Source organism: Centroberyx gerrardi, chromosome 8 (genome assembly GCF_048128805.1).
Source record: "Centroberyx gerrardi isolate f3 chromosome 8, fCenGer3.hap1.cur.20231027, whole genome shotgun sequence".
NCBI lineage: Eukaryota > Metazoa > Chordata > Actinopteri > Beryciformes > Berycidae > Centroberyx > Centroberyx gerrardi.
In genome coordinates, this window is record NC_136004.1 from 26,620,917 (window position 1) to 26,642,674 (window position 21,758).

The following is a 21,758-nucleotide window of genomic DNA, read 5'->3' on the forward strand; positions in this document are numbered from 1 at the left end:
GAACCCCTGGCATAGATAGACTAATTGGTGAACTGATTATTGGGCTAATTAAAGCAATAAGCCCCACGGTCTCGCGGGGCTTATTGCTTTTATAAAACGGTTACTACATATACCTGGCAAGGTTTCATAAAATAAACACACAGCAACAAAAAAAATGCAATAATTTATTGATAACAAATAATCATTCTTCCGCCAAGCAATGTAGTTCTTCGGTGACATTTAGCAGAATGGTTGCCAAGCAACACACAGACGCAGACAGACAATTTGTTTGGTAATACTGATGTGATGCGGTCACAGGTGTGTGTTTATAGAGTATTTTAAAACGGCTTCGAACGCAGCTCAGCCAATCATAATCAAGGACCGTTTTATAATGTTAATTTTTTATAATGTTAATTAACCAATCACTACAAGGGAAAATAAATAAAATAAAATAAAACTTCTTTAATATCTCTGTATCAAGTTCTGCTGCTTGTGCTTGGGGATCAACTGCGTAATTGTGAAGTGTGTGTATGTGCGTGAGCGTGTGTGCGTGTGTGCGTGTGTGCGTGTGTGTGTATGGAAAGCCACACAGCGTGGAAGAATAACGCCCCTAGATGTGGAGCGGGGAATGGAGAAGAGCGTCCCGCAAGTCATTTTCAACTCGGGAACTGAAGTGACAACATCTCATGTACGGACTTCAGAGACGCACTTACACTTTCGCTGGATCTACTGAAGGATGAACTGAAAGTCTGTTGTTTTTTTTTTACCTGTCGGAGAGGAAGGCACACATCGGATCTATGAAAAAACCCACGTGGATTTATAGGACCGTTTTAAATCAGAAGGAATGCATATTTTCTTTGTGAAACTAACTTTCTTGTTGTCGCTGATTGCACTAACACGAGGTGAGTGGCGGGGGTGATTCTTGGGAATGACGCAGTCCTAGTAGTTTTGCTTTGTCAATAAGATGTAAAAATAATAGTTTTGTATTGTTTTACTCATAACTCGGGTAGAGTTTTGTTTTAACTTGTTGCACTCACTGTGTTTTGTCAATTGATGGACTGAATCCGGAGGCTCTCAACATGAATACAACCGTTGTTTTTTTTTGCCTTACTTTATTTTGAATCATCCTGCAGTTTTTCCAGGTTAGAGATTTGCTGTAAATTTACATTCATCTGCTTTATTATTCATACATGAATTCGTGCACCTGTTGGCTTTAGCCTAAACAAGTCTGTTCACGAGCCGACATGCTCTCCTTCATTCTGGATTAATTTATGCCTTTTACTTTGGCCGGACAGCTGTTGCGCGCTCGTCCAGCACACAGTCAGGTTTTTCCTCACTAGTATGAAAACTCATGCCTTTGCAGTTTGGAGTCAGAACAGTTTTTTTTATGTTTTTTTTTGCAAAGCCATGTTACTCCCCAAATGGCACATTCTTTGGGACAGCTGCATCGGGGAGAATGCGTCTACCAATCTGGTGTCAAGTCCCATTCACCACAAACTGCACTTTTAGGTGGCAAGAGTCACACCTAGACTTTACATTCATTGAGTAATGCTTGTGCCATTTATTATGCCCCCGAGGAAAACAAACATTTAGAGGCCATTTTGAAGTTTGCCACCTGGAATGATTGTTATATTGTAGTAACTGTTTAAACTTAAAGTGAAAAACTGACAGACTTGCAATGCTTAAAAGTTGAGTTTTACAAAGTGCAGTTGTATTAAAACTTTCCATTTGCAGGCCTAAGATGCTCCATGCCCACGGAGTCGTGTTTGAACCAGGGGAGTTGTGAGGCAACTCCAGATGGAAATGGAGAGTGCAAGTAAGTTTAACATCTGTATTATTCTCCTTTACCAAAGCATGATGGGTAACGCACCTACAGAGGAGACTTGGAAAAGTTTTTTTTGAAATTTGGCGATCTTCAGATGTTTGGTGTACTGGAGATATGTGAAGCCTCTAAAAGGCGAGCGCACATGCTACTGCTATTTCTGGAAGGCAAATGGCCAGAGCCTCGCAGCCAAAGACAGAAATGTGTGGACATTGATGAGGACAGGGGTCACCATGTGTGTGTGTGTGTGTGTGTGTGTGTGTGTGTGTGTGAGAGTGTGTGAGTTAATGTGTGTGTGTCTCAGTCTGTTACTGCCACCACACTCTCCCCTCTACAGCCAAACTCTCGCAGGCTCTCGGAGCCCTAAATCTTGTTTTTCTTTTCTTTCACGGAGCGACAGCTGGGGTTGCCAGAAGCTCGGCGACCATTGTTCTCCGCTGCGATTAATTCTGTGTGACTAATCTGGGTGAGGCTTCCCAGAGAGACCCTCAGACCCCGTCCTCCTACCCCCTCTCTCCTCGCCTCTCTCCTGGGATTTTGTCCCCTTCCTCAATGGCCCTCAATGCTCTCTCCCTCTCTCTCCCTCTCTCCCTCTCTCTCTCTCTCTCTCCCTCTCTCTCTCTCTCTCTCTCTCTCTCTCTCTCTCTCTCAATTTCCCTCTCATTCCCCTGGGCAGATGGCAGAGGGTAATTACACAAGATGTCTTTTTTATCATTTTAACCCAATATGGAACAAATGGACTTCTTTATTTTGCCCGTTAGATCAAGTTTTTTTGAGCTGTGCCTCCTTTAGACAGTTCATCGACATAAATTAGGATTAAGCCCCCTATTGCGCCCTGAACTCTTTTTCTTTTTTACCATGCGATCTTAACAAAAGCCTACCTGTAGGTTGGCTCACTTTCCAACCTGGCATGAGCAGCGGCAGCCAGTGTCGTCTTACCGGAGTGTGGTGAACGCCGAATCGGGGCCTGCCGGGTCAGAGCTTCGGGACTGCAGGGCCCAGGCAGCCATCTTGGCCCCTCGCCACATCTTAATTCGGTCTGGTTGTGTTATTCACCCCTCAATCACCCCCTCCACCCCCACCCCCACCCCCCCCACCCCCCCCCCCCCCCCACCCTCCTCACTGGGCCACAAAGCCATCATTGTGCCCCTGCACTGTCCTCCTCCTTAGACGTCTCCAATTAAACATGGAGATGGGCATGAGGGGCTCGCTCCAGCGTCACAGTTTTGAAAAGGTTTGAGCGGGCACACAAGGCTTAAGTGTTTGTCTGTGTGTGTGTGTGCGTGTGTGTGTGTGTGTTAATGTTGCTGTTAATGTTGCTGTCTTGTTATGTTAGTCGTCACTGTGCCACCAGAGGGCTTGGCACTTGGTTGTGCAATATCGCGAATCGCAAATTTTGTTTCCAAAATGGATAATCATACATTTATTGGATGTGGAATTTATTTCATCTCATTTAAGTTAGAATGCTGTAGTTTAAAGTCAAGATGTTGATGTCAAGATGATTAACAGTGTTGTTGTGATGTTAAGATTAACAGTGATCACACAGTGGCTCTTGAGCAAGACTTCTTTCAAGGCTTCTCGGAAGAGCGCTTTATGTTTGTTTTGACAGTTGGACAATTATCAAACTCTTGCTGTGAGGACGGCACGTGATTTTTAACAGCGGCAGAGGAGGCTAAGTGCTCACTATCATATGCTTCTACTGTGTGTGTGTGTGTGATTCTACTGTACCAGGTTTAATAAGGTCACTCTAACATGAACGTCCTGCAAGTATTCTCCAGGATCGATGACTTCTTTAGCAAGTGCATTGATGGGGTCGGTGCTAAAACTCTAGTTAAGCAGCACAGTCGGCAGCGTCAGGAAAAAACAGAGAGAAATAATCACAACCAGGTGGATCCTGTCTGCTTTTTCCTGTCGCAGTTAACCCATCAAACACAGGTCCTGTTAAAGGTCATTGTTAAGTACATTGTTTGACTAATGCTTAGGCGGTAAAGGGGCAATTCATAAATTTTTCACCAAGATACTGTTCAGCGATAGCCTGCCTGGCCTGGTTAACGACACAGGCTAAAGGCCCATTCATATTTAAAACTATAACTGTAAAGATAGAGATAACTATGGTGATACATTGTTGCTCAAGCATTCACACTACAGATATCTGTGATAAGTTCCTACCGAATTCTCCCGCCCCCTTCTTTATTACAACTTTAATTTGATTGGTTGAAAACATTGTATCATTGTCTCGCTCTGAGATCACACCAAAAATATAGTTATAGTTATCGTTTTTGGATGTTTTTATAGTTATCGTTATCTATCGGGAACACAGAGATTCCATTTACTTAGAATGATTTATATCTTTTTATAGTTATCGTTATCTTTACAGTTATCGTTCTAGATGTGAATGGGCCTTAACAGTCTTTTAGTGTTCTCTAATGAAAGTCCACCACACAGAGAGGTGTTTTCCAGATCCCACACTGCCATTCCTGACAAAATGACGAGTTGCTCTCAGCTCAATCAAAAGCAGCCGCTCCTCTAGTCAAGTGTTATGTAGAGGTCAAGTAAGTGGCATTGAATGCTTCAGTTTTATATAGTACGGCAGAGATGCCTACTTGACATGCCATACCAGGAATGCCATCTGCCCCTCGTATCTGGCCTGGACCGAAGTTTATCTCCAGTGAGCGCCAAGGAGGCCTCTCATTTACTGTAGTGGGCTTGGCAGTAACAGAAAGCGGTGCCGGGCCGAGCTGAGCTGAGCCGATCCAGACCAGGAGAGAGGAAAAAAAAAAAAAAAAAAAAAGGAAATTCCAGTGGCACAATGGCTAGAATCAAAGGAGCTTAGCAGAGCTGCTACCCAGAGAGATGAGAGATGTCGGGCCAGCTAGGGAGTGAGGAAGGACGCTGCTGAGAGCTCGCATACCAGCATCGTCAGTTAGTTGACAAACGTGATGAAAATAAAACAACAGGTTTTTGATAGCCTGCTGATAACAGTGAATCACGTGACCTGTGATAGATCAAGAGAGAAGGATTTAGGCCGTTGGTATGGATGAGTTACACTGATGGCATTCACCTGCAGACACACCCCAGTAGTTCCTCGGTGCTTTTGGGTTACAGCTTTGTACAATGATGCACTGGTAAACTGATTTGATGAATTGTTGCGCCCTTTGCAGCGAAGAGTCAGTCAGCAAAGAAGAGAAGAGTAATCTGACTTTACTTTGTTTGTGCACTTTATTTTGTAATTTCCAATTTTCCCAATGAAAAGAACCTAGTTTGAACTCTGTCCTCTCGTCCTTTTAGAAAGAGAAAAATCATATATAACAATGTTCTCTTTTCTAAAAAGTAACTCAGTAACTTTTACTCTAACAACATTTTAAATAGGGATGCACCGGTGCCGATACCAGGCTAAAATGGAATATCAGTATCAGAGATTTTACCCAAGACTAAAATCTGATAGCGAAAGCCATGAGTAACATGTAAGAAATAAAAGCAAACTGTCTTGATTTTATGCATTTGTGGCACATAGAAGCCTGTATTTCTCAAACAGTGGGAAAAACAAGGATTTTATCTCAATAATTTTGTCCATTGACCCCAAACTAAGGAAGTAAGCCTGCACTGTTCAGTAAAAGTAATGGATCGGATCGGTACTCAGTATCGGCCGATACTTAAACTTTCATACTCGTAATCGGTATCGGCATTGAAAAGGTGGCATCGGTGCATCCCTAATTTTAAATGAGCTACTTTTTACTTTTACTTCAGTAGATTTTCACACCAGTACTCTTACTTCTACTTAGGTAAAATATCAGCAAAGTAACAATACGTGTACTTGAGTAGGACATTCTAGTACTCTTTCCACCACTGATTTTAGTGAATCACAGACCTACTTGAAGTGCAATCTTACTCGACCAGCTAATGAGGATGTCCCCTCTTGTGACACAAGACCTCTACTATGCTAACAGAGAGACATAATCTGGTCAGTGCCTGAGGCCGAGGTCTCCAACCTGATCCTGGCCCCGCTGTACCTCAGGTAATCAATCGCTCAAGTGGCACTGGGGCTTTGATGAATTCCCTGGTTTGTGTTTGTGTGTGTGTGCGTGCATGCATACGTGTGTGTTTCCACCACTCCAGTCAGATAACAAGCAGACCCATTAATTCCTGGCTGGCATGCGTAGAGACTGCTACAGTATACATCCACATCAATGAAAGTGGGCCCTTGTCTCTCCGGTTCTGGGGATTCTTCAATGCCACCTCTGTTTGCTCTGGTCAGACGAGTCCATCTTAGCCCCCCCCCGCAACCCCCACCCCACTCCACGCCTCCTCCTCCTCCATTCAGAGTCAGGAAACAGCCTCGGAGTGGCCCGGGGGAAGAAAAGGTGCCGTATCTGATCATATCATCACACAACGAGGAACACACAGCGCAGGGCTTTTATATGGCCGCTGCCGCCGGTGTTGGGTTCCTTTTGGCAGGAGCCCGGCTGGTGAGAGGGCTGATCGGCTGAGCGTTCAGGCTGATTGAAGCGACTTGGTGGTAGGGAACCTCAGCGCCGAGGATTAGTGATATTTGAGCCTCCCTGGTTGGCATATGCCAAGACAAATCACACAGACTTTGATCAGCGGCTGATATGACTGACAGTCAAAGTGTGTGTGTGTGTGTGTGTGCGCGCGCGTGAGACAAAGACCCTGGGCATATTCCAAACCACACTTCCTCATTTCATGCTTTTGAGCCAGACCACCTGTCTGTGGTTCGCAGTATCACGACTAAAAGAGACGTGCACTCACCCACGCGGCAGCATGCTCCATAATGCCCATGATTACTTGTGGTTTTGCCCATTCAGCTCCGCACAGAACGCATAGAAAATACCTACCTTACTCTGCCAGGTGCGCTTTTAGAGCTTCAGTCCCTCTCACTGCCAGACACACACTCAAAGGACACTTGGGAGACTGGAGCGTGATGCCTTTGTAGTGAAATGGAGCGGTTTGTGCAGTCAAGGCATCCTGACAGCTATGCAGATCATAAGGCCGATACCAATCACGGTATCTGTGACACAGAAAAACAACAAATTGACAGTTTCCTCGAGGCGTATAAGCTATAGCACTTAGCCAGACTGCACACGGAACAAGTCGCCGTGTACAGTAACAACCCCGAGTGTCCGGTTGCACTGTCAGCTACACCTTCAGACACCCGTAAAGCCTTTAAGTGGTTCCCAGCCTCGTAAAGCAGGCAGTGGCACTAGTCATTAGAGCTGCTATGACTCACAAGACACACACACACACACACACACAGAGTGGTTGGTCCCTGGGGGAAGCAGGCTCTTTCCCATGGGCTGTGTCAGTAATGGTACCGAATAAACAGGGTCTCTAATGAAGGCTGCCAGATGTGGGCCGGCCAGGTCATCTCTCCTGTACGATTAGAGAGGAAGGAAAAGAAGGAGGGATGGACGGATGGAGGGAGAGGGAAAGAGGGGCAGTGTTTCCCCTGTAATTTTTGTAACCGTGGGGATTTGGTGGTAACTTTGGTTTCGGTTCCACAACAAACAAACCCTCGTTCTGGTCGCAGTTTTGGATGCAGCGCTGGAGCTATTTTTAGTTGAATCGGCTCCATTAAAATGATAAAAGCACTCATTTTAAACATGCTCTTATATTAAACATTTTTGTATGTGTTGAGGAGGGGAAAGTTAGACTCAGTTATGATTTTTTTAAGTGTTTGATTCGCCCTTAACAGTGGTGGTAAAGTTGTCACTGTGGAGTCCCAGCACTGCTAAATGAAACTGGGAAACACTAGCGAGGGGAAAGGAGAGAGGGAAGTGTGGAGGGAGAGAGGTGGAAGAAAGGAGCGAGGCCCCCCTTGGGCAACGCTTTTAAAACAGATCAGACAAGACTAAAGGGGACTTAGCCCAGGCACAGACACCAAACAGCCAGGAAATGAGAACGGCTGGGAGGGAGACGAGGGGAGGGGAGGGTGGGGTGGGGGGGGCCAGAGGTAACAACATGTTCCACTAACACAGTTTGACTCCAGCTCTTTGTTAATGGAGGAGACACCTGAGAGACAGACATAACTACTCTATTAACTGACGGTCTAAACATTAATACTCTTGTTATACGCTTTTTGTTGAAATTTGGAGAAAAAAAGAGATCGATAAACAAAGAATTGTCTTAAAATAGTCCTAATTACTTCACTTATAAAAAACAGAACAAGACACAGATTGTTTCCTCGCTGTCCCACAGTGCTTTACTCTGCTTATTGGCACAATAATGGAATAAAAGCACAACCTAATTCCTCCAAAGCCTCTTACCAGGGTAGGAGAGTGGCTGTACAGCTGCCAAAATGTGTGCGCTCCCTTTCGGTTTTTTGTTTGTATACAGTGCACATGTGTAGCCCACATATTATGCGCGTTCAAAGCCGCCATCCCTTTCTGTGTGCGTGTGACCTCAGAAAGATGGCAGATGGCAGATTGGCCCGACACTAAGGAAAGCCCCTCAGAGTGACGCCTGGCCAGGGGTCAGATGTCACCACAACATCTGCTCCGGGCTCGAGCCGCCCGGCCCTCGTCACGCATCCCATCACTGGCGCGGACCTGTTGCCACGGGCGACTGCGGCGGCAATTGAAGAAAAGAAGGCCCAGAAGTGAGCGGAGAGGAGAACAATGCAGGCTACTGGGCAGGGATGACAGAGAAGATAATAACAGTATCGGCCTTACCGCGGAGATAATTCCACTGCTGTCCTGGAGTTATATGATACCGCCCAAACACCTGATATTTGCTCAGCTTCTGATTTGTGCCCCTCTTTTCATGTCTTCTTTATTTATCTTTCCTGCAGCCCGGTTTACCTGCTGCTGTTGAGATTATCCTGCTCGCTAGGCCAGCAGATTTCTCTTGTTGAAGCAGCTGCTTTGGACTGTTTGTTTTGAACGCAGCCAAGACTCTATAAAAGAGTCGTTGAATATCTTTTGTCTTATCCCCCTATTTATAAGTTTGAGCTCTTATTGAGGCCGTTAACTCGATTGCCTGTAAAAGCCGTTTTGTGCTGACCGTGTATTTGACGGGCTCTCGCCAAGTTAAAGAGCAAACTGTTAGCATTCTTTTGCCTAGCGTGTGCTACAGTTGACTTACTGCTAGCACCTCAGCCCGAGTGTGTTTGGACAGTGCGTCCACGTGGAGCGGGGTAAAGGAGAGGGGGCTCCGGCTGTTTGTCTTTTGGACCTCGGTGTGAGACGCTGGGCTGCTTTGCGAGGGTGAGGGAGGCCAGATCCCCGTTTCAAAGCCGGTGTGAGTTTTTCCGGGGAACCGCAAAGTGAGGCTGCCAGCTAGCCTCTATTGAGGTTTCTCGGGTTAAGGATCGGGACCGGAGACTTTGGGCAGCTTTTTAGAGTAAACACCAACATTCCTTATAAACCGGTAACCCCTCTCTCTCTCTCTCTCTCTCTCTTTTTTTTTTATCCCCCCCCTTCTTCTCTTTTCTCCCCACTGGCAGCTCCCCACTATAAAACCCCACCAAACCAGTTCCAATTTCCTTTCTTTCAGACGCCTTTGTTTGTCTTGCTGCTTGTGTGTTTGGGATTTGTTTTTTTTAAAGCTTCTCTTTCGCCTCACACTTAGCCTCGAACATGGCAGACCGCTGAAAAAGCTGCAGAACAGCTTGGAGTAGGGAAAGTTTTTGGGGGATTGCGCAGTAGTCAGTTGAGACTTATAAATCCTAATATGGTGTCTTACAAATCTAGCCAACCCTATGAAAAGAAATGGGGGTTTGGATGGGGGGGTGTCCTGGGTTTGGAGGGAAAGAGTGAAAGAAGGTACACAGAGGGGAGGGAGCGGATGCCAGCGACTGTACGCATTGGGGCTTTGAACAGAGGAAGTTAAAGGAGGAGTGAACCAATAATAAGGAAAAAAAGGGAGAAAATCCAGGGATGAGCCATACATAAAGGAGGAAGATTTAGAGAATGTTTTTTTGGAAAGAGAGAGAGAGAGAGAGGAGGGGAGGAGAGGAAAGAGGAGGTTTAACAGCTGAATGCGCCCGGCCTGTGGTCAACTCTGAATGGGGAGGAAAAACAATGGGCCCACTCATCCTTCGCTCTCTCTCTCTCTCCCTCTCCCTCTCTTTTCTCTCCCTCTCTCGCTCTCCATTTCTCCGCTGAGTAGGGAGGGAGGTGGGGGGGGGGGCATTCAAACACCCACACTGTAAAAAATGTCCATTTTAACACGTCATTTAATCTAGCGCTGAGTCTTAAAACCTTAATTTTCTAAAAAATCTGAGAGAGATATTGAGATATTTTCACTTTTGTAACGCAGATCAGCTGGTGTTTCAAGAATTTTCTTTTATAGTGTCATTTTCTTGATACTAGTGGAGTCATCTGCCTTATTTTATGCCTTGTTTCAAGATGTTGACACTTGTTTCTAGAAAATTCCTGTAACAAGTCAAACTGCTGTGGAAGAAATTGGCATTTTCTCTCCCAGTTTTCCCACCCCATCTCACCGCCACAAAACGTTTCACTTGTATTGAGAAAAACTAGATTTTAAAAATGAAAATATGCGACTAAATTACATGTTAAGATTTTTTTTTTTACAGTGTGCGGCCTAGGCCTCTCCATTTTCTCCCGGGGGTTGAGGATGAGGGTAGGATGGGGTGGGGGGAGCACTGGGAGAGGAAGGAGGCGGAGGGGTGGGATGATGGGGTGGTGGTGGTTGGGGAGGGGGGGGGGGGGGGGGGTTGAATGGCCGGGGCAGCAGCTGCCGTCTCCTCATTAACATGCGCACCTGCTCCCTGCGGCCTTTTTCCAGCGAGCTCGTGCGGCGCCTCACGACCTCAGCACCCGCCGCCGCCACCGCTGGGTCTTAACTGGACTGGCCTTCTAGCAGCCACTTCTGCTGCTGCTCTCCACTGCCCCCCCTCTGCACCACACACACACACACACACACATAAACACACACACACACACACACACGCTCCTGCTGTCCTGTAAGGGAATGACTATGGATGCTCAGGAATTCTGTGGAAGAATTCCTTAAAGCTGCACTAAACAAGATTTTTATGTAAAAATAAACCGTCTTATCAGCCTAAATCACAAAGTGGGGCTGCAATAGAGAAGAGCGTCCCATCCCAACCAGTTTAGACACCGCAGATTCTCCCTTTTTGCCTTGCGCTGGCATTGGGGGCCGCCAGTGTGCGAAGTTGCTAAGTGCAGCTTTACGATGAGAGGGGCTGATCTCAAAAATACTGGACATGATAATCGGGATTAAATCGGGATTGTGGCATTTTATTCAATGGGAAAATACGCATGAGTCTGGAGCGACATGAAGAAGAAAATGATACCAGAAAACTTTGGATCCTTCACTTGCTGGTAAAAATCATTCATGACCCTGAAGAAGACCATTAGGTCAACACGCATTGGTCATTTTTAATTGCCTTGCAACACATGTATTAAAGGCTTTTCATCTTTTTTCTCTAAGTCCAAAGTGCCTTGGTTTTCTTTTTGGGTCACTGCTTTTTAATTATTTTTTTTTTACCACCAATTGAAGGATCCACAGTTTTCTAGTATCAGTTTGAATCTACCTGTCCCTCCGAAGAGCCCCTGTCTGTTCACATCAGACCTAAATAGTGCTTCTTCCCTCTGTCCTCGAAGTAGAAAATGATTTTATATTTTCTTTTTCTCACCGTTTATCCTTAATGCTACAGAGATCCGCCAGTGATCCCAAGCTATATGACACTCAGCCAAGGTACCGCTCTCCACTCTAAACATGGTGACATGCCACGACTCCCTCAGTGTTTATGCAGCGGGCAGCCTAGCATGTGATGTTTTCTTTTGCTAGCCACAGTTCTAGGACTGCCTAATCCCCTGAGAGGGAGACCCTGTCTAAACACACGCCTGTCCCTACAGGGGGGCACGGCTTGGCCCCCACTGACACACACACACACACACACAAGTACTGGACCCCCTGGGAATGTTTTGGGACGTGATTCTGCCAGCCCCTCAGGGCTAATAGACTTGTTGGCTCTGGTCAGGTATTTGAGTGTGACAGCGGGTTTTGTTGTTGTGGGAAGGCTGCTTTGATGTTAGGAGGAGGATGTATTATGCAGAATATTGTTTCTGCAAGAGGGCGGAAACATGACAATATTCCAAAGCAACCGTTGTTTGTCACAAATTGGAGCGGAAAAAACAAACAAAATGAATAGTCATTTTTTTTCCGATTCCCCGATATTCACCGTGTAATTTTCCTGCGCTGCAGTTTACTCAGGAATTTGCCCGAGTGGAAGTTTTTCAGAAATCTTTCATGGCTCTTGACAAGAGTTTGCGCTACAGTCGTCTTCCTTTTCATCCTCTTTCCACCCCTTGTCTGATGTTTGGAGAAAATCCTCTCTGGTCGGGAAGAATAACGAGCATTGAGGTGGCGGCACGGCGCTTTTGAAGTTTGCCATAATGTTGGCTCGCAGCTCAAACACTGTGGCATAGACACTGCCTTGTCCTCTGGATGAATGAGTGCTGACAAAAGGGCTGAAGCAAGCACATTTCAGCCCTAAGAGCTGCTGAAGGGTGCCATGATGGCCGCTTTTCCTGTCTCAACTTTTGAAGAGACAGGATTACGGACAAGAATTCCAAACACCACAGATTTTTTTTCTTCTCTACCCTCCCTGGTGCTATTGAGCAGATGCTTTGTTTTTTGTATTGACCAACTCTCCCCGGCCACCCAGCATTGTTGACAACAGTATTGAACCTTTTGAAGGTGATGAATATGGGAATCTGGCAGTAGGGAGGTTCCAGTGCAGCGCCTCCAAGGTGGTTGGGGTCGGTCGCAAAGCGGAGTCTGATTGAGCTACGGGACAGTTGGTGTGACCATCTTTATGTCACACCCCTATTGTGTGTGTGTGTGTGTGCGTCCCTGTTTATGTGTGACTGCGACTGTGAACGTAAACCTATGAGTGCCTGTGTATAATCTGTATGTGAGAATCCTGTGTGTGTATGTGTGTGTGTGTGTGTGTGTGTAAGAGATTGCACACTGTGTATGAATGTGTGTGTGCATGCTGTGTGTGTGTGTGGCCCTTTTGTTGAGCCGTGCATATCCTCAGGGGACACCCTTCAACTCCTCTCTTTGTAATTGTAAATGTGTGAATCTGTCGCTGTGATCTGCAGCAGCTCTCTCTCTCTCTCCCTCTCTCCCTCTGTCTCTCTCTATCTCTCTATCTCTCTCTCTCTCTCTCTCTCTCTCTCTCTCTCTGGGAACTTGTTCGTTGGGGTCCGACGTTTATGACTCCAACACAACCTGTGAGAAACATCACAGGAGTTTGTCCCCCCTCCTTCTCTCAGTCTCTCCCCCTCCTCTCCTCCCTCCATCTCTTCAAGCCACTCTGTTTTACGGCCTAAAACACATTGTGTGAGGGGGGGGGGGGGGGGACGGGACGGTAGAAAGACGAATGTCCCGCTTGCCGCATAGTTTCTCATGGCGGTGTTGCCGAGTTGTAAAAACAGCGAGGCAGGACACAGCCGCCTGACCCTGAGGGACTCCTTTCACAGAAATGGCTAGTTAGTCCTATTGGCAAAGGCTGTTTCCCATGCAATAGATTTATAAGCACAGTAGCACACAATGGGATGACCCTTGCTAGTCCAAAGTGTTTTCTTGCCCTTGTGAACTCTTTAATCTGCACTGAGCTGAAAAATAGGTGAAAACAGTGTGGTTGAATTCCCTTTCACGGGTCCTGCTTTTTGTGATGTTAATTTTAGATGAGGAAAATGAAGTAAGGAATGGAAATTCAGTAGCAGGTTTAGACCGATATATTGGTTGGTTTGCTAATATATCAGTCCAATATTGGGCTTTAGTTAAATATTGGATGGGTCGTCCACCACCGATATGATGGACATTCCTCCTGGGCCATAGCTACATAAAGAAACGTTTTTCCACCCTGCCAACAATGGATTTCTTGGGGAAACACTGAATGCTTACAATTTTTTGGGCATAAGAATGGTCAAATTTAAAGATGTCGAGTATCAGCTATCGGCAGCTTCAAACATAGCAGTATCAGCCTTCAAAAACCCATATCAGTCTAACCCTATTCAATAGTAGGAGTAACATTATAAGGTTGTGTACCTGTGAGTGAGAGATTAAGGTGATATGAGGAAATACATGTTGCAGTCTACAGAAGTTACTCATGTCTTCCTCAAACATGTCCAGAAAGTCCTCGAAAGCGACCGGCGCATTCCTCAGCCTCAGAGAATGTCGCTGACTCCCGTCCCTCTCTGACTCCTCTCCACCTGTCCCTCCTCCAGGTGTCGGGACGGATACGTAGGGAGCAGGTGCCAGTTCCGCGACCCGTGCTCCACCTCGCCATGCATGAACGGCGGCTTGTGTCGCGCCGTATCCAGGGGCAACACGGTGGACTTCAGCTGCACGTGCAGACTGGGCTACACCGACCGCCGCTGCCTGACGCCCATCGACCCCTGCCTCAGCTTGCCGTGTCGCAACGGAGGAACCTGCGAGCTGGAAGGCCTCCGGACGTACAAGTGCCGCTGCCCGCCTGGATGGTCAGGTAACGCAAAACAGTCTTATGACATAGGAGTATGGCTGGGTATTGAAAAGTTACACCAATCGGTACAGTACAGTACCATTTTCTTGGGTGTAAGTATTAAATTGAATGCATAAAAAGGTAACAAAGCTTCAAAATGTTGGATTCTCATAATGAGAAGTCAGGTTTTCTTCCTGTTTATGGGCATTTGTACTGAGAGAATCAGCTGAAAGTCGTCAGATTCTGTTAGCATGCAGAAATGCTACACTAAACAAAGGATTTGCTCTATTGCATAATAAAATGAGCTTATAGATTCAAAGATTGCACCAGAAAATATAGTTTGTGTAGAGTCTGTGATGAATTTGAAGAATCTGGATGGGTGTTGATATCAAGACATTTCAAGCTAGGGTTCAACAGAAATTACTGAGAACAACTGTGATACAGACTGGATGCTTTTCCTTGGGTTAGATTAATACAATAACCAAGCCAAAAAAAAACGTAAAGAAGTTTCCTTAACATGGACAGCCGGTGCGAGAGTTTATTTATTCTGAACCTGTTGTGAGAACGAAGCCCGTCTCAGACATCGTGCGTCTCATTTCTCCGTGTCTCCAGGTAAACTGTGCCAGCAAGCCGACCCCTGTGCCTCAAACCCATGTGCCAACGGCGGCCAGTGCTCTGCCATCGAGTCGCACTACGTCTGCACCTGCACGCCCTTCTTCTACGGCCAGACCTGCAAGCAGGACGTCAACGAGTGCGCGCAGAGCCCCTCGCCCTGCAAGAACGGCGGCGTGTGCGTCAACGAGGTCGGCACGTACCGCTGCCAGTGCCCGCAGGAGTTCACGGGCAAGCACTGCGAGAGCCGCTACATGCCCTGCAACCCCTCCCCCTGCCACAACGGGGGCACCTGCATTCAGAAGGGAGAGACCAGCTACGAATGCTCCTGTGTGCCAGGTACAAGAAGTCCCAGTACCCTAGATTCATGGCTTTCCTACGAACTTTCTAGGCAATTTATGAAATCATTGCTGCTTCATGACACCTATACACACATTTCTGCCCGTATTACTTTCCCATCAACCTGGATTTTGGTTATTTTGGAAGGTTGGAATCCAGTGAGCCAGACCACATTCTGAATTATTACACCTATTACCTATATAGAAGTTAGGATGAGACCTGAGTAAGCTGAAGCTATAGTGGGATCATATGCCCCTCTTGCTTTAGCCAATAGTATCAGGTAATTAATTCCTAAATTCACTGTCTTACTCCAGTCTCTCAGGTCGACCTAAATGTCAGCGCCTGTGCTAGTGACTGGTTAAGAGATGATGTCATTTAAGGCAGGGCCGTTCCTGCTCCTGTTGTGTCGTGTGTGTGTGTGTGTGTGTGTGTGTGTGTGTGTGTGTGTGTGTGTGTGTGTGCTCTGTGTGAACAAGGCTGAGCAGGAAGGCATCAGGCCTTATCGTAAGGAAATGGTCAAGGGACAACATCCTTTTCACATAGCGGAGTGAAGCAAAGCTTGCTGGGACTAAAGCCCCGCCCATTGCCTCATCACTTCCACACAGGCTAGCCTTGCCTTGCGTTCTACTGCTTTTCCACTGAGTCCACTAGAAATCCATGAATCCAGTGAATCTGTACGCCACCTTTCCATCCCGTCTCTACCATCTCCTCTGCTTGCTCTTATATTTTCTTGTTTTAAAAAGTAAAAAGAAAAGCACTTTTTTTCCACACATAATAAAACAGGAAAATAAAGAAAAATCAAAGCCTGTCTGGGAAACACTGGAAATCCAAAGCTTACAGATATTTTTACGTGGTTTTCACTAAAATTATCACTAAGAGTTACATCTTGCACTTCTGCACACAACAGTAGTAAGAATGATATTAAATTCACATTTGGCTTTCAGAAACAAGAATAACAGAAATAGATATTTTATGAATGAACTCTTGGCGATGCCGGTGCTGACTTACTGGTTTTGATTTTCACTTGGCATTACCCAGCATGCCATTTAGTGCAGTCCAGTGGTTGCCTGTTGTGTAACTCTATAGCAGAATGGTTGTTACTTCATATGAGAGAAGTGTGTGTGTGTGTGTGTGTGTGTGTGTCTTGCCACAGACCTCAAGAGGGTACAGCTGCCTTCTTTCCTCGGAGGAAAAAGACAGTTGACCACATTCAAACTGTTGAGGAGTTTCGCTCCCTTTGTTGTTAATGGGAGAAAGTTGTTTTGAAACCAGGAGGAATGAGCAACCGAGTATCTGAGGCCTTCAGTGGCAGCGATGGCACACTGACGCAGAGTGAAGCAAATCCAACCACGTACACTGAAACAACTGTCTCTCTTTCTACCTTCAGGGTTTTCAGGAAAGAACTGCGACCACAACATTGACGACTGTCCAGGCCATGAGTGCCAGAATGGAGGAACCTGTGTAGATGGAGTCAACACCTACAACTGCCAGTGTAGGCCAGAATTTACAGGTATGAATGGGGATTTCCCTTCACATTTACCAGCCTAGGGGCCAGTTGCATAAAGCTAGTTTAAGACTAGTCTAAGCCTTAGACTGGTTTTACATTCTCAGGTTGGACTAGGCTAATTAAGACCGTCTGTTACTTAAATATTACGACTGAATTATTTTGAGGTAGGAAAGTTAGCCGCCTTCCCCCTGGCTAATCTTGAGTTAAGAATTTTGTTGTTATGGCAACGACTCGGCCTAACTGTCAGAGCGGGATGTTTAAATACTGTAGCTATTTCATAAAGGATGGCAAATCTTTGGTTTTTGGAAAGAACCTGAAGAAGAGTGAGTCTTTAGAGACAGAAACAAACCATTAGAGATCTACAACAATCAAGAAGTAGTAGGAACAGGTAAATATAAGTGTCTATAGCAAGCTTGACTTAAGGTCATATTTAAGTCTAAGACTGGGTCTATCTTTATGCAACTGGCCCCAGTCTATAGCTGAGTTAGGAAACTAAACTGACGATCACTTATTTTGATCAGATTAACCCATTTCTGCCCACAATTGAATTTTTCGTCTTCTTTTGTACAATTGTTCTCTGTGCTTATTTATGCACAAATCTGAAAGAATTTTTGAAATCGGTTGAAGCGTTTGTCTAAAAAGTGCACTAACTTTTTTTTTGATAACTTCTCTTTTTCCCAAACATATTGTTCAAAATCTCAGTGATTCCTTAACCGATTGTTGTAATTCAACATTGATTTTAAAGGGACTTTATGAACTTGGATGTCAACCTGCACTTATGTTTTCTCTGTTATGTATTCAAAGTAGGACTGGTTTAAGAGCACCGGCTTTTACCAAACTCGCACTTCTCTATCCATCTGTCAGCAAGCCCACACACAAGGAAAAACAGTGTTTGGGATGCAGATAATTAACCTTCGTCAATACTTTGACCCCTGGGTCTCCCACAGGCCAACTCTGCACAGAGGATGTTGATGAGTGCCAACTGATGCCCAACGCCTGCCAAAACGGCGGCACGTGCCACAACACCTACGGCAGCTACCAGTGTGTGTGTGTGAACGGCTGGACCGGGGACGACTGCAGCGAGAACATCGACGACTGTGCCAACGCCGCCTGCCACCACGGATCCACCTGTCACGACCGCGTCGCGTCCTTCTACTGCGAATGTCCCCACGGCCGCACAGGTCAGAACGGAGCTCTTTAAGCTGCACAAATAGCCTGGATCCCAAGGTGGAGCTGCAGTAGAGACGAGCGTCCATCTGCTCTCATTGAAACTGACATTTGAGATTTTTCTCTCTTTGCCCAAATGGAATTGTCCACTACATGTAACGTGATTTCTGGGTGTTGAAGTTCAAATTTTTCAATCAGTTACCTCTCACTGCCATTTGGAGTAGCCAACATGCAAAGTTGCCTAATGTTAATAGTTCTTTTCAACTAGCTTTTTGGTGATAGGGGGTCTCTTTTCCCCCTCTATCCCTCCCCAGATTGACATAATCTTTTATATAAATATTATGTTGTTTCAGTGTAGGCCATTTTCATATGACATTTTCCCATAATCTGTCATTATATTTCAACTTGAGTTTAATTCAACTGAGTTCAACTTTATTGTCATTCCACCTTAAATAAGTGCACAGTGAAAATCACAAAAAATGTGAAAATCACATTTCAAACAAAGTAAAACAAGAGCAGCATGGACAATACAAAAGCAAAACAGTGCAAGCAAAACAAGCAATATTAACAGTATTAGTATAAAAGGGAGTAGTGGATACAATTCAGATGTTACAGTCCAGGTTGTAGATATAACATGACTAGTGCATAGAATTCAGGTATTACAGAGTTTCAACAGAGTTGCAGAGTTGAATAAAATGAGTGCTACCCAGTAAACTGTAAAGTGACTGGTGCATCAGATCGAACAGATGGGTTAATGTTGAGTAGAGTTCAGTGTAGTAACGTTCACTTTCTGTGTCCTGCACCAGGACTCCTGTGCCAGCTGGACGACGCCTGCATCAGCAACCCGTGTCAGAAGGGCTCCAACTGTGACACCAACCCCGTCAGCGGAAACCACTTCTGCACCTGCCCCCCTGGGTACTTCGGGGCTTCCTGTGACCAGGATGTCGACGAGTGCTCACTGGGTAAAACTCACACTGCTGACCTGCCAGCTCTCTCCGTCTGTATTATATTATACAACGGGTGGTTTCTGCCAAGCGCTCTGATTGCTCAAAAACACATTTCAACTGTGCTGATGACTCCCATAAAACACAGCTTGATGTGATTTATTGGTTGCCATCTCAGGGAGCTGCTTAGCGATCGTTCTTGTTTTCCCCTGTTTTTTAATACGTATGTATCCATACTACTGTGGGGAAAGCTTTTCAATCAATCCACACACATTGGTAACCGTTGTATAAAAGCCAAAATACAAGCATGTTCTTTACTGCGATTATGGGTACCTCGCTACCCACAATTGCGCCCATAATCACAGTAAATAACGCCCTCCCGGGTATTACTGCTATAATCACACACAGTCTTGGCTGTGTTTTGGCTCTGTCAAACAACACTAAACCACCCAAGTCATCTCACTGTCATTACAGATTTATTCACTTTTCACATTGCTCCTTGTTAGTATCTTATACTCAAAGTGCTTATCTGTGTTTTAATAGGTTCCAACCCGTGTGAGCATGCAGGGAAGTGTCTGAACACCAAAGGGTCGTTCCAGTGTAAGTGCCAGCGGGGTTACGTGGGGCCGCGCTGCGAGCTGGACATCAACGAGTGCATGTCCAACCCGTGTCTGAACGAGGCCACCTGCCTGGACCAGATAGGAGACTTCCACTGCATCTGCATGCCAGGTGTGTTTTAAGATTGTTTTAAGATTATTCTAATTTTAAAGAGTGAATTGATACAACCAGAACTGCTTTTAACCACATACTAGTAAGTGCCAAAAAGATCTTGATCTTTATTATTTGTTGTTATTTGTTATTGCACTATAATTACTGCACTGTCTATAGCACATAGGGCAACATACAGCAAGTAAATCACATTTCAAAGCAATTTTCATTCTCTTAGAATGTGATCAGTATGTTTTCTTTGGTCTGAATCTTAGTGGACATTTTTCTATGTTGAATAATACAAAAGTACTTGGTTTGTTTAGGTTCACACTGCCCAATAACAGGCGAACCAGGATTTGTAAACTTAACTAACATGGACTCACAAGTAGCTTGTTTATGGGACTGTGATGGTTTTGGTAACCTGTCACCCCGCCAGGTTAGAGATTTTGGTGGCAGAGGGGGACAAAACAAATCTGATTCCCCTGTAACTTTAGCTAAGCTTGATGGACTTGTGTGCGCTCTTCACTGTAATTTACCTTCTCTGGTGTTTATACCAGTTAAGATAGAGATCCGTCTCCTCATACCCATAAAACTCCAGAGTTTGCTTGGTGTGTACCTGCCTTTATTCTTATCCTGTCTACATGGTCTCATTTATATAGTTTTATGCATGTATTTTATATCATTTAAATCCATTACAGCAGTGTAGCAATCCAGGAATGTTTCTCCCTAACCAATATAACCCCCCTTGGTCCTCCCTTGCTAATTGGCCAGGCTACGAGGGGGAGTTCTGCGAGATCGATACCGACGAGTGCGGCAACAGCCCCTGCCTGAACAACGGCAAGTGTATCGACAAGATCAACGCCTTCCACTGCCAGTGCCCCACAGGTGAGGCTGGCGCACCGCCGCAGAGGAGGAGGGGCCGGACGGGGAGGAGGGGAGGGGAGGGGGTGGGGGGGCATGGAGGTCGATCTCTCTCTATCTCGCTCTCTCTCTCTCTCTAACAGACATACACACACACTCACACACACAAACACCCCTCTGGACGGGCGCTAATCCCAGCCCTGAGGCAGGCTTATGCAGGCCAGGGTAGCCCCGAACGAACGCAGCAGTCGAGGAGGAAGAGAAAAAAAAATCTATAGGGAAAGGCTTGAGGAAGTTTGAACTTTAAACAAGTTTTTTATCCCTTCCAAAGTCTGATGAGTGCGCAGTTCACTGTAGCAGAAACTTGCGGTTTTTCGGGGCCAGAGGAATGGCGATTGTAAGAGAGAACAAGGGAGAGCTAATAATAGAAGGCCTGGCGACGACTATGTTCCATAAAGGAGCGTTTTCTGTGCTGTGGCGGTGAGTGAGGTATTCGTTCGGTCTATTTTGAGGGCCGAGTGTAGCAGCTAGTTGTTCTGCTGCAGCCTTTCTCCCCAGAAATGCCATTGGAATTACACTATTTGTGTGAGAGGTATTGATGCTTTGTTCAGGGGAGAAGGAATGCAACTATTGAATGTTGGATAGTGAGTGAGAGAGAGAGAGAGAGAGAGAGAGAGAAAGGAAGAAAGGAAAGGAAGGTTCTTCAAACTCCCCAAATGTGTTTTTTGTTTTTCATTCTTTCAGCGGGACCATTGAGGTGGAAGTGATTTTTTTTTTTCGGGGAGGAAAATAGCGTAGCTCCGAGTCGGGTGGATCAAAGGCGGCCTGGGTGGAGAGAGGCAGGATTCCCCCTGTTGAGAGAAAGAGAGAGAGAGAGAGAGAGAGAGAGACCCTAGTAAGGAAGCTGTAGAATTAATAGAAATGGGGGTACAGGACCGAACACAAGAGCTTAGCGCCTTAAAAGAACCCTCTCTCTCTCTGTGTGTGTGTGTGTGTGTGTGAGCGCGAGCGAGTGAGAGAGGGTTATGTGGGGAGGCAGCATGAGAGAGGACCTGAATGAGACAGTGGTGAAAGTGGTTTTGGGGGTGGGTGGAGGGGTGGGGTGGGGTGGTGGTGGGGGGGGTCAGGGAGTTTGAGACGCACAGACGGTTACGCTGGAGGAGTAAGGGAGGGGAGGGGAGGGGGAACAGAGGGGGGAGCGGGGAGAGGGGAGAGGGAGGGGTCCTCGTCGCCCTGCTTGAGATGTAAATTTGTCCCCGCTGCGAGCCAGGCCCAAGGTTAGGGTCCCCTCTTTTCATTCCTGTACACGGCATAGCCATGGAAACCCCACTGAGGGCCATT

The 21,758-nt window shown here is 46.0% G+C and overlaps 1 protein-coding gene across 2 annotated transcripts in view; it reads left to right on the plus strand.

The window, feature by feature from the left end:
• The first annotated feature begins 662 nt into the window (after positions 1-662).
• notch1b (notch receptor 1b) overlaps positions 663-21,758 on the plus strand; it is a 42,666-nt gene continuing 21,570 nt past the window's right edge. The window contains exons 1-9 of one of the 2 annotated variants that reach the window (XM_071897636.2): positions 663-881; positions 1,714-1,795; positions 14,044-14,303; positions 14,892-15,230; positions 16,618-16,740; positions 17,685-17,918; positions 18,711-18,866; positions 19,392-19,577; positions 20,328-20,441. In XM_071897636.2, coding sequence (XP_071753737.2) covers positions 824-881; positions 1,714-1,795; positions 14,044-14,303; positions 14,892-15,230; positions 16,618-16,740; positions 17,685-17,918; positions 18,711-18,866; positions 19,392-19,577; positions 20,328-20,441 — 1,552 coding nt within the window. In that variant the 5' untranslated portion in view covers positions 663-823. Of the gene's footprint in view, positions 882-1,713; positions 1,796-14,043; positions 14,304-14,891; positions 15,231-16,617; positions 16,741-17,684; positions 17,919-18,710; positions 18,867-19,391; positions 19,578-20,327; positions 20,442-21,758 lie in introns of those variants that run through there. The other variant, XM_071897638.2, reaches the window with a different exon arrangement.